The following is a 21,856-nucleotide window of genomic DNA, read 5'->3' on the forward strand; positions in this document are numbered from 1 at the left end:
TAAAGCCACCAATATATTTGTTTCAGAGTTGTGGTGATTCTCTGGGTGAAAATCTTGGCTCTCTCGTTTACCAGAATTTGTCACAAACTCCTTAAGTTTTATTTTTCTCATCTGTAAAATGGAAATAAAAGCACTTCTTTCATGGGGATTATTGTGAAAATTAAATAAAATAATAGTGTCAAGTGCTTAGCAAACAATACATGCCTGAGGTTAAACTGACATTTTAAGAGTAATTCTTGCAAGGGGCGCCGGGGTGGCTCAGTCGTTAAGCGTCTGCCTTCGGCTCAGGTCATGATCCCAGTGTCTTGGGATCGAGCCCCGTATCTGGCTCCCTGCTCCACGGGAAGCCTGCTTCTCCTGCTCCCGCTCCCCCTGCTTGTGTTCCCTCTTTCACTGTGTCTCTCTCTGTCAAATAATAAATGAAATCTTAAAACAAAACAAAAAAAAGAGTAATTCTTGCTTGCCTACGGCATCCCAAGAAGAACCAACACAACATCATCTAAATTCTGGAAAAAGAGATTAATCAAACACAAAGTTATCTTTTATCTTTCATTTGTTTTGACTGAAAGACCTTCCTGAGACTAATACCTCAGTATTCCAGAATCTTCTTAGTATCAACCCACATTGTAATGGTCCTTTTTTTTGGTTTTGTGTTCCTTGGGTGGAATTCTGACAGGACAGACAGCCTAGAAACGGACCCACACAAATACGGTCCCACTGACGGCTGCCAAAGGAGCAAGGGCAGTTCCACGGAGAAAGGACTCGTCTGGTCAGTGAATACTGCGGCAACAGCGGGATGTCCACATGCAAAAAGGAAAAAGGACTCTAGACACTGAGATTACATCTGTCACAGATTAATTAAAAAGAGATCACAGACCTAAATTAAACCAGGAAACTTCTAGAAGCTAACACAGAAGAAAATCTGGGTGACCTTGAATTTGGCAATGAGTTTGTAAACACCAAAAGCATGAGCCCATGAAAGAAAAAAAATGGTAAGTGGGACTTCATTCAAACTAAAAACTTCTTGGGGCGCCTGGCTGGCTCAGTCAGTAGAGCATGTGACTCTTGATCTCAGGGTCATGAGTTCAAGCTCCACACTGGGTGTGGAGTGTACTTAAGAAAAAAATGTTTAAAAATTAAAAAAAATTCACATTAAAACTTGTGCTTTGCAAACAACACTGTGAAAGGAGTGAAAAGACAGACACGGACTGGGAGAAAGTATGTGCAAAACACATGTCTGATAAGGACCTGTATCCAAAATACACAAAGAACTCTTAAAACTCAACAACAAAGAAACAATTAAAAATGGGCAAAGCATCTGAGCAAAATTCCGCTTTGCAGTAAACAATGTTCACATACAATTGCTAAAGTCTCTTTGAAAGCAAAAATGTGATGCTAATTACTAAAAAAGGAGACAAGCTATAAAACAGTAGAGATACTGATGCTTCGTTATTAAAAAACAAAACAAAATTAAAACCACCAGACCATACTAAGCCACACATAATATAAACAGTAAAAATATTTTAAAACTTTGCATTTCAGAACAGGGATGTCAGACTGTAGAATTTTTTCTTCTTCTATTTGGAATAATAAACCAGAGGAGTTGGAAATTAATCAAGGGAGATATTTACATTCATTTTACATGCTAGCTATACATCTGAAGGATGACAAATTAGGATTTTTCATTTCTAATTTGTCTTTTCTTTTTGTCAGTCATTGACTATTCATTAGATTTTCTTCTAGTACTATTATCTGGATTAGATACAAATTACCAGGCTTGAGAGGAAGAAAATGGACCCTGAGTGCCTGTATGCAGGGCAGCATTCACTAGATTTGGGAAGCAGAAGTAACTGGTAGAGAGCGAGGTTCACCTCTGTTATGATGGCTTTCTGGGCCTTCACCCTTTGAGCCTCCTCTGGGTCCTGCTCCAGGCTGAAGACTTTAGAGAGGGGCACTGGTTTCCCACTGCGGCACAGGACCGCTTGGCATGTGCCAACGTTGGCTACAGTCAGGCTAAAACTACTTGTTGGGTCGGCAGTGTCAGGGCGGATGTAACAAAGGAGAGCGGAGGAGCCCAGCTTCTGGCCAGCCATTCCCAATTTCCTGTTTAGAAAAAAAAAGAAAACGAAGTTTTCAAAGTAAGTGGCAGTCCTTCATGTCCACGCCTTCCTTGTTTCTCTGCCACGTGACTGTGAGCCAGCCACCCCGTGTTCACCTGAAGGCAGGCTCTTACTACAGGACATGCCTTCCACGCTCACCCGACTGAGAAGAGATTTTACAAACAGGCTGAGGGTAGAGGGAGACAGTGAAGATAACAGCTTTCTCTACGGCTTCTGCTTGTGTCTGATCACAGAGTGTTTTTCATTCAGTCATTTTCAACTTCGGCACATCAGAGTCACCTGGAGGGCTCATTAAACCAGATGGCTGGGCTCTCTCCCCAGAGTTTCTGAGGCAGTGGGTAAGGGGCTGGGCCCAGTAATCTGCACTTCTAACAAGTTCCCAGTGATGCTGAGGGTGCTGCTCCTAGAACACCACTTTGAGAACCACTCACTTAGGCTGTAAGTTCCTCGAAAGAAGGAGCACGCTCTTCCTTCTGTATCTCCCATACACATGGCATCCATCCTCTAGTGCATGGCACACAGTGCTAAGCACAGAGCAGATACTCTGAGAAAGATCTGGTTGCAAATTCCAGCTCTGCCATTTGCTCACTGCAGATCCACAGCAAGGTATTTTTCTGATAAAATACCCACTTCTTTGGCTTGTTTGGAAAATTAAAGATATGGTATGAGAAAGACAGATTGGTCTTCTGCCTGGCTCTTGGGGGTGCTTCATAAACCGAGTTCTCTTTCCCAAACTCTTTATTTGACCAAGTTCCTAGCTCAATTCTATTACTGAAAAATAGATTCCTTTCCCAACATCTGTGCTTTGTGTTATAATGAGATAGTACCAGCTCGGGCGCCAGACTATTCCATCTCAATCTCAATGATATAAGGTTACAACCCCTCAGTTGTGTATAGCCTTCACACAGCCCACCTGATGTACTTGATGCTGTATTAGCTACCGAGAGATTTTCAATAGTTTGGTTATATAGAGTTTTTGCCCTTAAGTGGCTGAGAAAATTAATTGGTAAATCCCCAATAGTAAGTATTCTAAATACACAAATCTGATCAGTGCTTAACCTTTTGTAGGTCACTGACTCTTTGTGAAGAATCTTACAAAAGCTTACACCATCTTCCTTCCCCTGAATGTACAAATGCACTTATGCACACACAACCTTCTACACACGATTTCTGGGTTTTCCAGATCCTCAGCAACCTCTGGGTTCAACAGGGAAAACAGATGGCTCTACAGGCTCTTTATTTTTTTTTATTTTTTAAAAGATTTTATTTATTTATTTGACAGAGAGAGACACAGCAAGAGAGGGAACACAAGCAGGGGGAGTGGGAGAGGGAGAAGCAGGCTTCCCACGGAACAGGAAGCCCAATGCGGGGCTTGATCCCAGGACCCTGGGATCACGACCTGAGCCGAAGGCAGACGCTTAACGCCTGAACCAGCCAGGCGCCCCTCCACAGGCTCTTTAAAGGACCAAAGTCCCCGGGCCCCTGGGTGGCTCAGTAAGTAAAGCGCCTGCCTTCAGCTCAGGTTGTGATCTCAGGGTCCTGGGATCAAGCCCTGCATTGCATGGGGCTCCGCACTCAGCAGGGAGTCTGCTTCTCCAATCTCCCTCTGCCCCTCCCCCTGCTCATGCTTTCTCTTTCTCTCAAATAAAAATCTTAAAATAAATAAATAAAGGACCAAAGTCCCCACGTTCCTCTGTGCTGATACAGAGAGCAGTCATAGCAGAAGGATCAAGGTCTCACCTTGATCCTGTACCTATAAATTTAGACCCTGACCTTCTGGCTTAGTGAGATTTACTTTCCAAAAGTAGAACTGAGTTAGGGATTATTCAACCCACCTGCTTACCTGTGAGATACCAAGAAGGTGTTAGCCATGAAAACCGTGTCATTTGTCGACTGCTGTACTTCTTCCAGAAGCACATCTGCCATCGTGCACTGGAGTAGGCGAGGGAGCTCTTCATTTCGGTCCCCGTCAAACATGCCATACACAGCGCCCACCCCCTCTGCAAAGTTATCCACAGCTAGGGCAGAGACACACAGCCTGTAACACAAACAGGATAAAAACCAACATCAGAGCAAGTTACGTTAAAAGGATTATTCTCCAGGGAGCCTTCTTTGAAAAGTATTAATTAAGGGTGGAAAAAACAGTAGTAAATTCTAATCTACACATGAAAACAGTATTAGGTAATTAGTAGCACCTGAAAGAGCTGATGTCCTAAGAAACAGAGGAATTCAGCCACACTCAGGGGCAGTACATACTTGCTTTGCAGTGCTGCCAAAGGCTGGAAAGATTCAAAGTTTTCCCTTAGTAGGGATTAAGGACTAGTATGGTCAACATCCTTCAGCCAAAGACCCCCAGGAGCACAACTATGGTGGAATGAGTTGGGCTTATTATGCCTTGCAGGAAGGGAGAACGTGTGCCATGGAAGTCCACGGTGAATAGGTAAGAGCGTGCTGGAAAGAACCCACTACAGGATTTGGGCTTTGGTTGGGTCATTTTGGGGAAGGTCTAATGAAGTGGACCAAGATTAGGTGCTGTCAGAAAGTGGGGCCCTTCTATGGTTGGATATCTCAGTAAATCTTATCTATAGGGAAAGATGATTAGCATGAGGAGAAAGTAGCAGTCACCATTTTAGCTGTGAGAGGGTGTGTGTGATATTTTGTGGACTGTGCATTCATTTTGTTTCTGTGTCACTGCACCATGGTCTCAGAGGGGTCTTCTCTGATGCCAGCATTCTATGATGTGCTTAAGTGCCCCAGGAATCAATATGGCCCAGCTTTCAGCATCAGATCAGACGTCAGGGGCTGCCTTTTTAATTTCTTTCCATGGCCAAGATACTCACTTATTTCTCTGCCCTGCCATCTCGGCCAGTCCATGGCTCCAGAAGGTCGATGTAACTGTAGGATCGGTGGTTGGCAAAGGTTTCTGATCGATTTTCAAGGTGGTGATGTGGCTGTGGGAAGTGCAGGAAGGGAAGATGACACCACACAGGCTTCTGTGTTTCCCAAGAACTATCCCAAAAGAACATGTGTTTTTATAAAATCATCTGCTGACAGACCAAGATTCATCTCCAGAGAGAACGGAAGGAAAGTAGTGTGCTGACCCATGGGCCAAGAAGGAGGAGAAAGGAAAAGGGTAGGAGGAAGAAATAGGGGCCAAATATTGTGGCAATCGGTACTGTTCATTTCAATGAAAAACCGAGCACATCCAAAGATTTCAAAGTCTTAGCCCACTATCTACTTAAATATTCTGATACAATGGAGGCTTGGTACAATGAGTGAGGTTGCATTATCTCTTCGATGATGTAATGCAATGTAATCCGTGCCACCTAAAATGTCTATGTGAAAATATTCAGTGTGTGGCTGAGCAGTGCCCATGATGCTGAGTTCTGATATAAATGGGCTGTCTACTAGACAGAATATCTATCCATAACTGAATTAAGTAAAAGAACGGAGGGGCTCTATGGCCTGATTCATTCTCTTCCTTTAATTCATCAAGATCCCTACACACCTCTATAGGAGATCCACACATGGCTGGTGGAACTAAGAGCACATGTGGATTCAATTTCAAAATTTTTCCTACCTAAATGTGTCCAGCGTCTTGTGTTCCAGAACCAGATTCGTATTTCCGGTCAGGTCAAGGTCTTGTAAAGTAGCAGGCAGAGCCTCCGGAATCAGGATTTCTGTCAAGTCATTGCAACTTAGGTCTACAAACTGAGAGGAAAATGGGGAAATCAAAAGAGAATACATCACAGACAGCGAATTCTTAACTCCCTAACACTCAGTCCCCTACTATATCCTCAAAGGAAAGAATTTCTTCCCAGGAATCGATTAAATCTATTGTGATCCCGAACTGCCGAGAAGAGAAGACCCGCCATTTCCCCAGCAGGACACCATTCCATCACAGAAAAGTACCTGGATCTGAGGCAGCTGCAGTATTTCTGGGAAAATGCTGATGTTGTTGGAGTGTGCCACAAGGGTGTGAAGCCTTTTGCAGTTGCCTATGGTCGTGGGAATGGTTTTAAGCTTGTTGCCACTCAGGTTCAGTTCCTCCAGTTGCTCCAATTTATTTAGTTTGCTGAAAAAGAAACAGCCACGTAGCATGGTGCACCCCCAACAGGCAGCCGCCAAGCCGGGGTGAGGTGGCCTGGCCCACCTGCCAGAGGGCTGATCGGAATCCAACAGCCAGACGCCAGCAAAGGGAACGGCTCCCCAAGGTGACTGCTCTCCGAGTCTCAGCCTACCCTGCCTCCCACTGGGTCTCGAGGGTGGAAGCTTCCCTTGCTTCTCCTATAGCTGTTGGATCTTGTGGGTATGAACATCTTCCTGTGATCTGACTTACGGGAAGAGGCTGAATCAGCACTGGCCCACGGTTGGTAGATGACTATGGTACTTGCTTGGCCACTAACTAGCTGCAAAATACTGCATAATTTAATGTCATTGGGCATCAACATCCTCAGCTATAAAATAAACAAGTTGGGGCGCCTACGTGGCTCAGTTGGTTAAGCAACTGCCTTCGGCTCAGGTCATGATCCTGGAGTCCGGGGATCGAGTCCCACATTGGTCTCCCTGCTCAGCAGGGAGTCTGCTTCTCCCTCTGACCCTCCCTCCTCTCATGTGCTCTCTCTCTCTCTCATTCTCTCTTTCAAATAAATAAATAAATAAAATCTTTAAAAAAAAAAAACAAGTTGTACTAAATCATCACTAAGATTCCTTTCGATGTTAAATTTCTATAGCTACCTATTCATAACATAATCCATCTTCAGTAAACATTTCAGGAGTGCTTGCTGTGCACGCAGTGATGCACCAGGGACTATGATACAAGCGAGTCACACTGTTTTGTGGGACTAAGCAAGCTTTCTACACAGCAAGCAAAATATCTTCAGACAGCCTAACATCTTTATCTAGATTATTACAAACTGCTCTGATTTATTTATAGTTTATTAATTTAAAAATTATAAAAATAATAAACTCCTATAACATGGAAAGAAAGTTTGGAAAATAAATAAAATAAATAAAACATTAATACCACCAATGTGAAATTACTATTACTCTTTCTGCTAAATTAGATGCATATTCAGCATTTTCATATGCATATTTGTTTTACATAAAATTTATATCCCGCCCTTTCCATGTATCATAAATAATTTCTATTGCTAGAAAACTCATAAATACTTTTGAATAACTAAGCTCAGTAAATTAAAATTGTTTTCTTTCCTACTACAAAAGTAATGCATACTCATTGAAAAAAAACTAAAAAGTAGAGATAAACAGAAAAAAAATCTTTTAATCCTTCTACCACAGATAATCTCTCTCAACAGTCTGGTAGAAGGTATTCTTGTCCTTTTTAATGCAATATACTATATTTTTCAAAATAAAAAATGTTATATATTGTTTAATAACTTGCCTTTTTTTTAACTTAATACATTTTAAAAGTGTTCCCCTGTCCAAATCTCATGCTTTTCTCTTATACTACTCCCTACTTAGACCTAATTTGTAACCAGAAATGCAGTATCGCTATCTCACCAGCCTCTTACTGAGTACCCAGAACTATGCTAGATTCTGAAAGTAGTCCAAAAGAAACAGAAGATTTGGACTGTGCCTGTGTAATTAAATATTGTTCAGGAGATGACAATGGGTTTATGATTCAGTATAGAACATTTTCTTTAATATACTGCTCCTAAATTCCATTTAGTTTTATTATCTGTATTCAGAGTACTCTAATTTTGTGTAATCTCCTATTACTTTTTATTTCTAACCTATCTTCATAATCTTTAATGTATTTTAAGTTTTGTATCAGTCTGCTTTTAATGCTTCCAATAAGAATGTCATCAGATTAGGAAGAATTCATCAGCTTCAGAGCATTCCATCTGCTATTTCCCAAAAGCTTCATAAACCAGTATGACTTGTCAATGGTCTGTTGTTTCCACTTTACAGTAACATATCTGAGGCCAGTGGAATTAATCTGATAGGATTTCAAGAGATCTTTCACATGCTGAAATTAAGATTCTGCCTTCACTTTTTTTTTTAAGATTTTATTTGTTTATTTATTTGAGAGAGAGAGAGAGAAGCACGCTCCCCGCTAAGGAGGGAGCCCGACGTGGGGCTCAATCCCAGGACCCCGAGATCATGACCTGAGCTGAAGGCAGATGCTCAAACTGACTGAGCCACCCAGGTGCCCCAAGATTCTGCCTTCACTTGAAAAGCCATTGTTCAAATTCTTTGAAAGAAGCAATCAAGTTTATCCTGCCTGTCTTCTATAAGCTCCAAATACCTCATTTCATAAACATTCACAAAAATTATAATCTCTATGAATTTTTCTCAGTTTATCACATTTCTAAGACATCTGTTAAATAAAATTAGAATCAAAATATAGTTTTGTTTTCAAATTATAGCAAACATAATTTTATATGATATACATAATCTCACTCAAATTATATCAAATATCATTTCCCTATAGTCTTCATTTTTGAAAACATGATTTTTGGGGCACCTGGGTGGCTCAGTCGGTTAAGCGTCTGCCTTTGGTTCAAGTCATGATCCCAGAGTTCCGGGATCAAGCCCCTCAGCAGGGAGTCTGCTTCTCTCTCTGCCCTTCACCCTGCTGGTGCTTATTCTCTCTCACTCTGTCTCCCTCTCAAATAAATAGATAAAATTATTTAAAAAAAAAGGAAACATGATTTTTAATGACTACTTTCATGGTATAGGTGGATTTTTCTGGCATCAAATTTTCCAAAATTTTTTTTATCAAATATATTTTGGAAGATATTTCTCCACTGACACTGTTTACAACTTTGACAGCATTAATCATCTCTCTTATGTTTTCTTGTGGGTATAGCCATATATATATATGATGAATAAATTAATGGACTCAACAGTATATTATAAAACAGAGCTGACAAGGGAAAGAAAAAATTGTTTTTAGAAGGTATTTCTTAAGCTTGTACTTTTATAGGTTGAAAATTCTGAGATCATTATTAAGTAATTAGAACAAAGAATTAAATGCATTTTAGCTACAACTTCTCTGGTTACTGATACTTAACAACTGGGTACAGATTTTCTCATTCAACTAGTGGAATCAGCAGCAAGTTGCTCAACATAAAGCAAGAGGACCCAGTAAGATAACTGTAAGGTAGGCTGGCAAATGCAGATTTCACCCTATGTGGTGTCTGAAATGAACAATGGTTCCATTTGCTTACCTTGCAGGAAAGGTCTGTAGCTGGTTGTTGGCAAGATGCAAGATTCGCAGGTGCGGGTGGCCCACCAAAACAGGCACACACTGGTCTGTCAGGAGGTTATTGGTCAGATAGAGCAGCTGCAGAGCACTCAGACTCTCCTCGCCTGCGCCAGCAGACGGCAAAGATTCTAGACTGTTTGCAGAGGCATTCAAGTATCTGAGACTGACACAACACACACAAATCACCATTTCCTTTATGGTTATTTGTTACCATCATACCATCTCAGTATGGAACACTGCCATTTCATGCTCCCAAACTTGTGACACAATTAATTTCCTCCAGGGTATTATTTTTCTAATTGATTCTATCCACCCAACCAAAGTTCCTTTTATTCAACTCATGCAAGCCCAGCAGAGAGGAAAGAATTTAGGCTTGCTTGTATTCCCAAGCTTCTGCAGTGGCCTGATTCTAACCTAGTTTCATCTTTTACTGTCTGTTGTCCATGGAAAAGGTGTTTTTGAATGTCATGTTCACAAATATCCCAATTGTGAAGACACCCTTCAGAAAAGTTTTTGTCTGACTTTTAACAGGCTCATATTTATTTAGCCAATTCCCTGAAAGTCCTAATAACGGGCATACAGGCTGCTGGCCACTCTTTGCTATTACAGACATCATAATGAGCAGCTTCGTGCCGTTATCCAATTATCCCCTTAGGCCATATTCCCAGAAGCAGGATTTGTAGGGTCAAAGATACATCCATCTTTGAGATTTGTGTATATATTGTCAAACTGAACTCCAGAAAGGCAATACCAAGTTATACCTTCCCCGAGAAGGATATAAGAAAGTCCGTTTGCTCAATCCTTTGTCAACACTGAGTATCATAATTCATTTTAATCTCCACCAATCTAACAGGTAAAATATGGTATGATTTTAAAAATTTGCCCGGCATGGTGTGTGGTATATATATACCATGCTTAATAAAAGACAGTTATTATTATTAACCTTGTTGTGTTCAGTCTTCTTCATATTATGTGATCCACATCCCTAATTAGCTTTTTAGTTGTTAAGGGTAGTTTATATGTATGTATATCTTTGTATGTCCCAAAAGTTCTCTGTGCAGAGTTAGGGTTAGACTAATATCATTGACAGTTTGCTACAGCTACTAAGTAGCTTCCTTACTACAAATTCTAAGGTTGTGAACTAATTTTGTTCAGACTGTCATTAGAACTAAATGCAGTGGGGCGCATGGCTGGTTCAGTCAGTGGCGTGTGTGACTCGATCCTGGCGCTGTGGGTTCAAGACCCATGTTAGGTGTGGAGATTGCTTAAAAATAAAAACTTAAAAAAGAAACAAAAAACCAGCAACAAAGAGGGCACTTGGGTGGCTCAGTCAGTTAAACATCTAACTCTTGATATCGGGGTTGTGGGTTCAATCCCCTCATTGGGTGTAGAGATTTCTCAAAAATAAAATCTTGGAAAAAAAAAAAAAAAAGAAAGTGTCTCAGTTGGTTAAGCATCCAACTCTTGATTTTGGCTCAGGTCATGATCCCAGGGTTGTGAGATCAAGCCCTGCGACGGGCTCCATGCTGGGCATGGAGCCTGCTTAAGATTCTCTCTCCCTCTACCCTTCCCCTTCTCTCTTAAAAAAAAAAAAAAAGAGCTAAATGCACTGTTATGCATTACTAACAAATACTTGTTAATTAAAAAGTTAAATGTTACTGCATTAAAATCCCATATACTTTCCAAAAAGAAAATTTCCCTCAACACTTGTGAGCTAAATGCCTTTTCATGTATCCTATATAGCCTTATGTTAAATTACTAATGCTTATCTCTGTTTTCTCCATTTATATACTTAAGACAATATTGTGGAAGACTATAATTAAAACTAATTTTCACTTAATGGTGACATATGCATGAGATAAACCAGATTACAGGAAGTAACAGGAAGACACACTATTTGTTAATTTACAATGAGAACGTAAATAACACCTTTTGGAACAAAGTTACCTTTAAATGCACAGTTTTCAAAGTAGCTAGTAAAAAAGCACTGCACATTAAGAATGTAACTTCATGATAACCTGGTAAAGCAAGAAGCAAAAACTAAATTAACTTTAGTGATATGTCCTTTTCTCCCATATGCAAAAGCTGAAAATTGCCTAAGAAAGCTTTATCCGAATGCTAATTTTTCTTCAAGAGGTCATAAATGTATTCATTTTCGGAGATGAAAGCCTGTTTGAAATTTCCCAAGCTGCTTGAAATTGTTTACAACACTAAAACTTCTTCAGTATTTGATGGTTATTTCAACTTCTGAGTTAAAGACTACTGCCTCATACAAGAGTGCCCTATCTGATTTCATATAAATTACTCGTATAAGTGAGTCTCCACCCATAGTTGGACCATGCAGCAAACACTGTAAATAGAGTTCCAAAGGTCACTCCGAGGACAAGTCAATACTGTTTGTTTCACCAATGGCTCTCTCTTCTAAAAAAACTCTGTGGCACTTACTTTAAGGCCTTGGAGAAGAGCGTATCTGGCAGCCTGGTGAGTAGGTTATGCTGAATATCCAGCAACTCGAGAGGGATGTGCTCCACCAGCACCGGCAGGCTCTGCACCTGGTTGTGCCCCACCATCAGCTTTCTGAGACTCAAGCTACTAAGGATTCTAAGGGCAACAGTACAAAGAAACAAATGAAAAACTTCCTTAAATCATTCTTTCTAGTTTGCCCTTGACCATCTCCCTGAAATCAGTAAGTAGAAGCCTATCCTAGACAGCCTCATCACCAGCAAGCACCTGAGCCAACAGAGTGGCCATGACCATATGCTTACCAATCACCCACCAGGAAGTCATTGTAAGGTCATTTTGGGAAAAGATGACTTAATGAAAGCAAACAACACAGAATAGATCTAAACAAAAAAAGGAATTTCTAGAATAAATTGATTTATATTTTAAGTCTAGATAGCACCAAAAGTTCAGTGAGTTTATTTATATAGTTTATCCTTGAACAACATGGATTTGAACTGCGTGGGTCCATTTACATGTGGATTTTTTTTTTTTAATAAAGGCAGTAGAGTACTGTAAATGTATTTTCTCTTCCTTATGATTTTCTTAATGAGATTTTTCTCTTCTCTAGCTCACTTTAAGAATAGAGTATAAAATACATATAACATACAAAACATGACTATTTATGAGATCAGTAAGGCTTCCAGTCAACAGTAGGCTCTTAGTAGTTAAGTTTTGGGGGGAGTCAAAAGTTACACGTGGATTTTCAACTGTGCAAGGGTTGGGACCCATAACCCCCACATTGTTCAAGGGTCAACTCTAACTGTAATAAATAACAAAATTTATTATAACAAAAACTACTACTTATTTAGTGTTTAAAATGTGCTAGGCCATTTTAACTATTAAGTTCAGAAGAGTTAAGGGACTTTGATTCTCACACTAAATGTGGGAAATAGTATCATAATTTGAACTAAGGTCTGATTCCAAAGGCTGTGTTCACACCTACTGTGCTGCAAGCCGCTAGTTTATTTTAAAGACTCTACTAGATGACCCCCACACATTTCACACCTCAGTGCCTCACCCCAAGTGCCTCCCTCTTTCCCGCTCCACATACAGAAATCTCACCATCTTGTAAAAGGTCAAATCAAATATGCAAATCTCTCATGAAGCATTCTCCAATTGTTCAAAGTTGTGAATTTCTAAAACATTTGATTCATACAGTGTAATGATGAAGAGTGAGGGCTTCAGAGTAAGAACGACTACACTCAAATGACAGCTCCCATCATTTCCTGGTCAAGTGTGACCTTGGGCAAATTACCTACCCGCTGCAGGCCTTCATTCCCTCATCTGTAAGATGAGAATAAGTGCGTCTAACTAATAAGGTGGTTAAAGCTTTAATAAGATAATAAGTGAGGTTCTTAGAACATTACTCAGTTCCTAACAACTTATCCAGTACAAATGATTATCACAATCAGATCTCTGACCTATGCCAATAACTCTTGTTACATTTTATCACAGTTATCTGTGCACAAGGCATCCCAACTATCCACTTACTGCAGTTCCATGCAGGCCAAGACTGTGCACTAGCCATTACTGTATTCCTTATAGCACTTCACAGTGCCCTACACTCAGAAAGTACTCAATATTTATCAAACGAATGAAAACACCTTTGAAAGGCAACCCAAGGGGCGCCTGGGTGGCTCAGTCAATTAAGAGTCTGACTTTGGCTCAGGATGTGATCCCAGGGTCCTGGGATGGAGCCCCATGTCGGGCTCCCTGCTTCTCCCTCTGCTTCTGCCCCTCCCCCTCTGTCTCTCTCTCAAATAAATAAAATCTTAAAAAAAAGAAAACAAAGACAACCCAAATCTAGGAAAATAATTACACATACAAACACACATATTAATACATATATACATAATACATACATTAATACACACATACCTCATGGGAACCTCTGTTAGAAGATTATAGCTCACATCTAATATTTCCATCTTCTTTGCTTCACAGGCCCAGTCAGGGACACACTCTAGCAGGTTTCTACAGAAAATAATTAAAAGGCATCGCTGAAGATGACAAGTGGAAGTCATTTCACTAGTCTGTAAGGTATCTGTTAACTGGCCTGTGACCTCCTTGAGGACAGGAGCACTCTCCCCAAGGCATCCCTAGCACACCACCTGGAATATAGTAAGTGCTCAAGGAATGCTGTAGATAGGCAGAGAGAGATAAACACACGAACATGTATTATATTGGATCAATTATGCTACGCGCTCAAAGAAGACACTGAGGAGGTTCTGAACACTACAGAAAGCACAGAGTAGAGAGATGGGGTGAGGAAAGACAATGAAAGCTGTGGCTTTCTAAACAAACTTTCAAAGACGAGTAGGATTTGCACAGGTAATGAATGACTGAAGGAGAAGAGAAGGAAATTGTAGAGAAAATGAACGAAGTGAATACAAGTGAGGAAGCGGGGACAGAAGGTAAGTGGTGGGAGAAGCTGCGAGTCATTACAACGTGACCCAGGCCACCCAGCGGATACTTAGCACAAGAAATTCTATGTTCAGATGCTACTTAGCTTTGCTAAGGCTCAAAGGATCTACTGAGGGACAGATCACATAATGAGGCACAAAGAAGCAGGTGCTGTAAGAGATGCGCAGGTACTGTCACAAGAGCCTAGTGAAGGATCAGGGCAAGCTCCCCAAGATATATGACATCTGGGTTAGAATCTGAGGAATGCTGTACACTGACCCAAGATGACAAAAATATACTAAGCAAGAGGTGACAACATGAGTTAGAGCAGCAACAAGAAAAGAAATGACATGATATATGTGAGGAATAATAAGCAGTCTGGTGACACCAGAGCAGCAAATATGGAGCCAAGGCATAGGAAAAAACCTGGAGAGACCTAAGTCATGTCTAGAAGATTGTGACTTTATCCTGCAGGTACAGGGGGATCAATGAAGTGTTCGTACCGTAAGCAGTGGGGAGACACGGTCGGTATTGCACCTTCAACAGCTCACTCTGGGGATACTCAGAGGTCCAGCTGAGGTTCTTTTTTAGTAAAAGGAAGCTGTTACAGATTTCCAGACAAGAAATGGTATGAGCCTAAATGGGTGGTAATACACATGGAAAGGAGGGGAGGGATTCCAGAAATATTTAGGAGGCAAAAATCAAAACAACTGGGAGATGAATTAGACATGGGAGTAGAGCAGAGGGAAGAATAAAAAATGACCTTCAGGCTTCTTGTCTAGAAAGCCAGGGAGAAAAATCATATCCCAAGAAACGACTGGTAGGCTCCAAACAAGGTTGGAAATGTTAGTCGCAAGTGGTGTCCATCTGATAGGACTATCTTACGACAATGCCAAAAGCTGAAGCAGACACAAGACAACAAGCTAAGCTAGGGTTGGAGGAGTGGATAAGGAGTTTCGTTTGGCACATGTGGGAGGTACTTGGAGACGGGCAGGTCAAAAATGCCTAATGCACAAGTAGACACATAGGTCTGAGGCTGGAAGAACAGGTCTGGGCTGGAGATCCAGGTGATGCTGATGCCGAAGTGTAGCTGAAACCACTGGAGTAAATGAGACTTTGTCACATGAGAACGCAGCAGGTAAGGACAGACCTGGAATAAGTGATCTGTAAAAGACTGGCTGAGGAAGAGGAGTACACGCAGGAGACAGGAGTGGTTGAAGCAGCATGAAAAAAAATCAGATCATATTAGGCAGCTGAGGAAAAAGCATGCTTGAAGAAAAGAGCAGGATTAACAATGTCAATTTAGAGAAGTTCCAGATGAGAAGACCGAAAGCAAGCTGTGATGGGATAAACAAATGGGAACCGAGGAAAGTGAGCCAACAAATGCAAATACTTCCTGAGAAATGTGGACAAAAAGGGAATGCGAAGAACGAGATAGGACCTAGAGGGGCTGCAAGTATCTGTCTTTGTTAAGACCGAAGAGGTGTGAGTGTGGGTAGATGGAGAAAAAGAATACCCTGACCACACGAGAAGGGGAGGAAGTGGTGACTCACAGAGCAAGGTCTGGAGCAGGGAAGCAGATGCCATCCCAGGCCCAGAGGCTGCACTGGACTTGAACAGAGGAAAGCAGCTGAGAATGGATACGAATCTCCATGCATTTAAGCAAGGTGGGAAGAAGCTGAGGGAGATCACCTAAGACAATCTCTCTTTTCCCAGTCAAGTGAGAAGCTAAGCTCTGGAGTAAGGAGATGGGGGGGTGGTGCAGCTGAGGGAAGCCGAACAATGTGGAGCAGATACCCAGGACACTGGAAGGACCTGACAAGAGAAGAGACTGATAAGCTCCAGATGAGGTTGGAAACTGAGACTTTACAGTGGTGTCCATATGATTTTCTTTAGCAATTATCAAGCCCAGAGAAGGTAAATCTTAGTACTGACCCATGCTGGGGTTCTGCTGAGAAGATATGACAGAAAGAAATGGATGGAGGGGAACTAGAACAACAGCTTAATAATAATGGTAACAAAGTAACAACAAAAAGAAACCTGGCTCTAACAGTTAATATTTCCTGAAAGACTACTCTATGCCAGGGGCGCCTGGGTGGCTCAGTCATTAAATGTCTGCCTTCGGCTCAGGTCATAATCCCGGGGTCCTGGGATCGAGCCCCGCATCGGGCTCCCTGCTCCGCGGGAAGCCTGCTTCTCCCTCTCCCACTCCCCCTGCTTGTGTTCCCTCTCTCATTGTCTCTCTCTGTCAAAAAATAAATAAAAAATCTTAAAACAAAACAAAACAAAACATCTTCTTAAAAAAAAAAAAAAAGACTATTTTACGCCAGGCACCATACTAATATTTTGCATTTAGGATCTCATTTAATCTTTGACGCTGACCATATAGGACCCCATCCACTTTCTACCTGCTCTATCACTCTATAATCACAGCATTTAAGAAGCTACCCTGTAACTGCTTGTTTGGTTGTCAAACTCTCCAATAGGCTATAAAACTCAATCACCGAATCCTGAATGCCCAACAGCGTTTAAAAAAAAAAAAAAAAAAGGAAAGAAAGCAAACCTCAGTTATATTTGTTCTTGACCACCAATGGAAGTAATAAAATCCTGAATATAATTAATATCACTTTAACCATCAGACCAACACGGGTCATAAGAATACCAAAAAAATAAGAGAATAAAAATTTAAAAATAAGACAATAAAAACCAAGAATTATCTGAATTTAATCAGCAAGAAGGAAATCACTACCATGAAGGAGATAAAAGTTCTTCTTTGTTTGCATCTCATTCTAAATTCCCAGACTTTGGGGCACCTGGGGGGCTCAGTCAGTTAAGCAGCTGCCTTCGGCTCAGGTCATGATCCCAGGGTCCTGGGATCGAGCCCCGCATCGGGCTCCCTGCTCACGCTGGGAGCCTGCTTCTCCCTCTTCCTCTGCCTCTCCCCCTGCTTGTGAACTCTCTCTTTCTCTGTCAAATAAATAAAATCTTAAAAAAATAATAATAAATAAATAAATAAATTCCCAGACTTTAAGAATGAGTAATTCACAGGCACCTTTCTGTTTCAAGAAGACCTTCCCTCGAAATAGATGGTATGGCAATTAAAAGTATTCCTCCACTCGTCCTTTCTCCCTTCTCTAGGCTACCCAAATATTTCAATGTATTAGATCTCTTATACCTCAAAACTACCAAAGTATCCACATCTAACTCTTAAATATTAATAATCAAACAAGCACCACTCTCATGAGACACACTCACCGGGAAAGTTCTAGAGAAGTAAGTTGACTGGGTACTGGATAGACATTCACTGCTGTCAGCCCTAATCAAAAAACAAACAAATGTTAGTGACACTCTCCAAAGAAGAAAGTAACTGAGAGTAAACAAGAGCAAAGTGGCTCAGTGAGATCACCAGAGAGAAAACTAATGTCATCTACTGAGATGGACTGAAGACAAAAACCTGGGTAACTAGCAATGACTAACTTTACCTGATCGTGATCTGAAACCAAATAGAACAACTAATAGAAGGATCCTGTGTACTGGTCTGGACTCACACTAGCTCAGGCAGTTGTTAAATGTCAGCAGTGACTACTTAGCTTTTAAACTTAAAAAAAAAATTAATAATTGGATTTTTACTGGCAATATTTTAACTTTTAATTAAAGTAAAACATAAATATAGAAAAGTGCAACAATCTTAAGTGTATAGATCAACGAATTTTTACAAACAAAACCCAGTGGGGTAACCAGTACCCAAATCAAGAAACAGCATATTACCAGTTGCCCCCGAATCCCCCTTTAGTCACTCCCCAGCTGGGCAACCCCACCCTGACTCCCAATACCACAGATCACTTTTGCCTATCCATAAAAATACACACATACAGTCTACATACTTTTCTGTCCGGATTTACTCCACACCGTGATTGTGAGATTTGGTCCTATTACTGCATATGGCTGTAGTTCATTTTCATTCTCGTGGCCGTATCAAATTTTTTATGTAAATATACCACAACTTATTTAACCATTTTAGAGTTGGTGGGCATTTGAAGTCTTTTCCAGTTTGGGGTTACTATGAACACTGCTTCATGAACATTTCTGTCCCTGTCTTTTGTGGACTAATGCAAGGAGCGTTTATGTTGGATATAAGATAGGAGAGAGAGAGAGAGAAGATAATTCTACGGGTTTCCAAAGTGGTTGAACCAATTTACACTCACAACAGTGGACACTGGCATTTTTAGTCTTTTCCATTCTTGTCGCTCTGGTAGGTGTGCAGTGGTGTCATACTGGGGTTTCAATTTGCATATCCCTGATGACCAGTGAGGTTGAGTGCCTTTTCCTACATTAACTGATCACTTGGATAACCTCTTTTGCGAAGCTGAGTTCTTTACTTTTGAGGCATCAGAACTGCAAGTTTTGGTGTGAATTCTTCCAGGTTGTAGAACTTAAGGATTCCTTCCGTCAACAGAGTGGCTAACTTCAAGCAAGCCCCGTTTAGTAGGGCTCTGTGAGAGAATCTCAGTCCCCTAAGACAGCGTGTATGTCAATGAGGCCTTTTCTAGCAGGGCCACTCATTCAGATTCTTTAGATACATTTAGAATAGAGAATGGACCTGATAGCAAATATTTATATGACAAAAAGACCGACTACCATCTCACAACGGTATCTACATAAACAGCACAAGAAGACCTACTCATCAGCTTTGACACTATTTTGACCTAAGCAATTAATCTAAGCTACAATTTGAAACTTCTCTAGCATAATAAAAGGCAATGAAAAGAGAAGTCCTTATCTTTTATCCTAGTAATGTATTTTAGAGTCACAGAAAAGAGAATAAAATAATGAACACTCGTCCATCCATCAACCAGCTTTTAACAAATCTTCACATTCTGCCTTATATGTTTCAGACTTTTTTAAGAATTAAAACACTGCATATACCAAGAGGTACACATCATTCTGAATATGACTTTTATCCTTCCCATGGGTTCTTTTATGCTGTTATGGCATACATACAGCTAAGGAAACATTTCTGTGTGTTTGAAAATCTGATACAACGATCTTGGTGTACATATAATTATGCACTTTTTTCCCCTCAAAAAATGTTTATAAGATTTACCCAGATTAATACACAGAGCTTTAAGGCATTCATTTCCATTGCTGTGCAATATTCTATTGTATAAATATGTCACTGTTTACACATCTTCCTATCAACAGTTGTATTTTTTTCTTATTTTTTTTTTTCACCATAAGGAACAACGCTGTGATGAACCTTCCTGTACACAGCACCTTATGCTCATGTGAGTGTCTCTGGGAGATATCTCAAGTGCAGGAACTGGCAGAATATGGGCTACACGCATCTTTGACTTCTCTTAACACTGTCTAATTGCTCCCCAAAGTGGCTTTACCAACTGACGCTCTCACTGACCAAGTGTGAGAGCTGCTTCTTCACATCTTCAATAGCACTTAGCAGTATTTTTTTTTTAATTTGGTGAGTATACAATGGCATTATCAAAATTTGCATTCTCCGACACTTAGTGATACTGAACATCTTTCCCCATCCTTAAACACAGAAAAATTATAATTTCCTTGGTAAAGAACGCTCCATAAAAAGAATGGCCCCAACAAATATGGGGCCTTTTCTACTGAAAAATATTCATGGAGCAAATCACTATTGAAATGAGTGGCTTCTTGTTCTAGAACTGAGGCAGCACAAAGTTTTAGACTAGAGATGGGCAAAACTTTTTCTGTCAAGGGCTAAGCCTGTGGTAAATATTTCAGGCTTTGCAGCCCCCCCCTCCCCCAGTCTCTCTCACAGCTATTTCATTCTGCCACTGTCTCGTAAGACCAGTAACCTGTAAACAAATGACTGTGGGCATGCTCTAATCAAACTCTATTCACTGATATTTGAATTTCATAGAACTTTCCCAAGTCAAATTTATTTTATTTTTTTTAACCCTGCCATTAAAAAATGTAAAAACCCATTCCTCATGGGCCACATAGAAACAGGTGGTGGGCCAGATCTAGTCCCTGGCCTGTAGTTTGTCAACGCTTATTTTAGGCTATTATTGATACTCTATTTTGAACATGTTTGCGCACCCCCCTATCCCTCGTTATTTTGCAAAATGCCTCTTATTATACTCACTTAGTGAATCTCCAAGTATCCTGAAATGCCTTTTTATGCATATCTCAACCACTTAAGTGTTGACAGCAAACTTAAAAAATAAAGCTGGTCTCAATAAATCTCAAACTACACTTTGCAGAGTGGCTGAGCAACACCACAGATGCCACTGTTCTTCGAAAGCTCAGACAAGAGCTACAAGAGAGAAAACAGGAGGCTGGATGGAGAACTCACTGTTGGAACTGGCATAGAGAGTTCGCAGGGAGAAGCCACTGAGTGTCAGCTCTCTCAGCTGGTTCCGTTCACAGTGAAGCTGCTCCAAGCTACATAAGGAGCTAAGATCTAAGTCAGCCAGTTGATTGTCCCGCAAATCCATGTGGGTGATGTACTTATTTCCCTCCAGATTGTCAGTAACCACGGTTTTCAAATGGTTCATCCTTAAATATTCAGAAATAAGAAAATCATTAGAAATAAATTCTACTAAATATGCTTACCAAAAGAAAAATAAGAGAGGTATGATTCCTTTCTCTTTCCTAAACAACTCAAAAAGTTTACTACTTGCTTCATTTTGCAAGGTATTAAGTAAATAATCACAGACAGCTGTACCTTGAGTTCTCTGTTTATAAACTTAGACAATCCAGACTTGCAAATACATATACAAATTAAATAAAGAGAAAGGGAAAAGGGACCATGCCTGCAAACTGTTAAAAAACTTACATCCAAATACTTAATAAAGTTAGGCAGGGATGAAGAAGCAGGCCAAATGAACAAGAAGATGAACATAACCTTTCGGGTGAGCAGCAAAGCAGTCTACATGGTATACCATGTAGAGAACAAGAGGAAGCAGCCATACTTTCTCCCCGGGCTCTGCCTACTCTTTCTTGTGCTAAGATTCACATTACATTAATTAATGAAGAGGAAAATAATCTGTATCTATATGGAACAGTTCAAGGGCTAATGACAGAAAATGGCTTCTTAGTTCTTTTCTACACTTGTAGAGAACACACAGGCATGTTCTCACTCCTCTGTATTTCAATAAATTTTTCTGACCACCTTCATTCCAAATGCCACACAAGCTCCTCTTATGCTGCAAGGAAAAAATGAGTCTAGCAAAAGTCAGATACTTACTTTAGCAGACTGCCAACCTGACTTGGCAGGTTGTTACTATTTCTTTACAAGGAACATCAATGGCTTAGTATAAATGATAGAACATTTACACTATGCATATTTGTCTTTTATGTGTATGTGTCTTTTACCAGTTCCCTTTAGGAAAAGATTGTAACTAGAAAATAAAACCTACAAAAACTTCACAGGAAAACCTTTAACATTTTAATTGTAATACAACGGATATCAAGAAGAAACCCAATGATTCAACAGAAAAATGGTCAAGTGTAAGGAAAAATACAAACTCACCAATTAGCATATTAAAAAGATGCTCAACCTCACTTATAAATAAATGCTGATTAAAACAATGAAGTACTATTTTCTCCT

At 40.4% G+C, this 21,856-nt stretch overlaps 2 protein-coding genes across 3 annotated transcripts in view; one reads left to right on the forward strand and one right to left on the reverse strand.

Moving 5' to 3' along the window:
- Nucleotides 1-21,856, forward strand: part of CHST4 (carbohydrate sulfotransferase 4) — a 330,552-nt gene that overhangs the window by 97,379 nt on the left and 211,317 nt on the right. The window lies entirely within an intron of this gene.
- The window catches only part of PHLPP2 (PH domain and leucine rich repeat protein phosphatase 2), a 76,819-nt gene that overhangs the window by 6,088 nt on the left and 48,875 nt on the right, over nucleotides 1-21,856 (reverse strand). The window contains exons 9-18 of the mRNA XM_025888752.2: nucleotides 20,600-20,802; nucleotides 17,515-17,575; nucleotides 13,735-13,830; nucleotides 11,800-11,955; nucleotides 9,317-9,517; nucleotides 6,033-6,195; nucleotides 5,701-5,831; nucleotides 4,961-5,071; nucleotides 3,964-4,158; nucleotides 1,872-2,103 (exon numbers count right to left, since the gene is read on the reverse strand). Of these exons, the coding sequence (XP_025744537.1) occupies nucleotides 1,872-2,103; nucleotides 3,964-4,158; nucleotides 4,961-5,071; nucleotides 5,701-5,831; nucleotides 6,033-6,195; nucleotides 9,317-9,517; nucleotides 11,800-11,955; nucleotides 13,735-13,830; nucleotides 17,515-17,575; nucleotides 20,600-20,802 (1,549 nt within the window). The remainder of the gene's footprint in view (nucleotides 1-1,871; nucleotides 2,104-3,963; nucleotides 4,159-4,960; nucleotides 5,072-5,700; nucleotides 5,832-6,032; nucleotides 6,196-9,316; nucleotides 9,518-11,799; nucleotides 11,956-13,734; nucleotides 13,831-17,514; nucleotides 17,576-20,599; nucleotides 20,803-21,856) is intronic.

Source organism: Callorhinus ursinus, unplaced genomic scaffold (genome assembly GCF_003265705.2).
Source record: "Callorhinus ursinus isolate GAN/ISIS: 27379988/994484 unplaced genomic scaffold, GSC_fseal_2.0 scaffold37, whole genome shotgun sequence".
Lineage (NCBI taxonomy): Eukaryota > Metazoa > Chordata > Mammalia > Carnivora > Otariidae > Callorhinus > Callorhinus ursinus.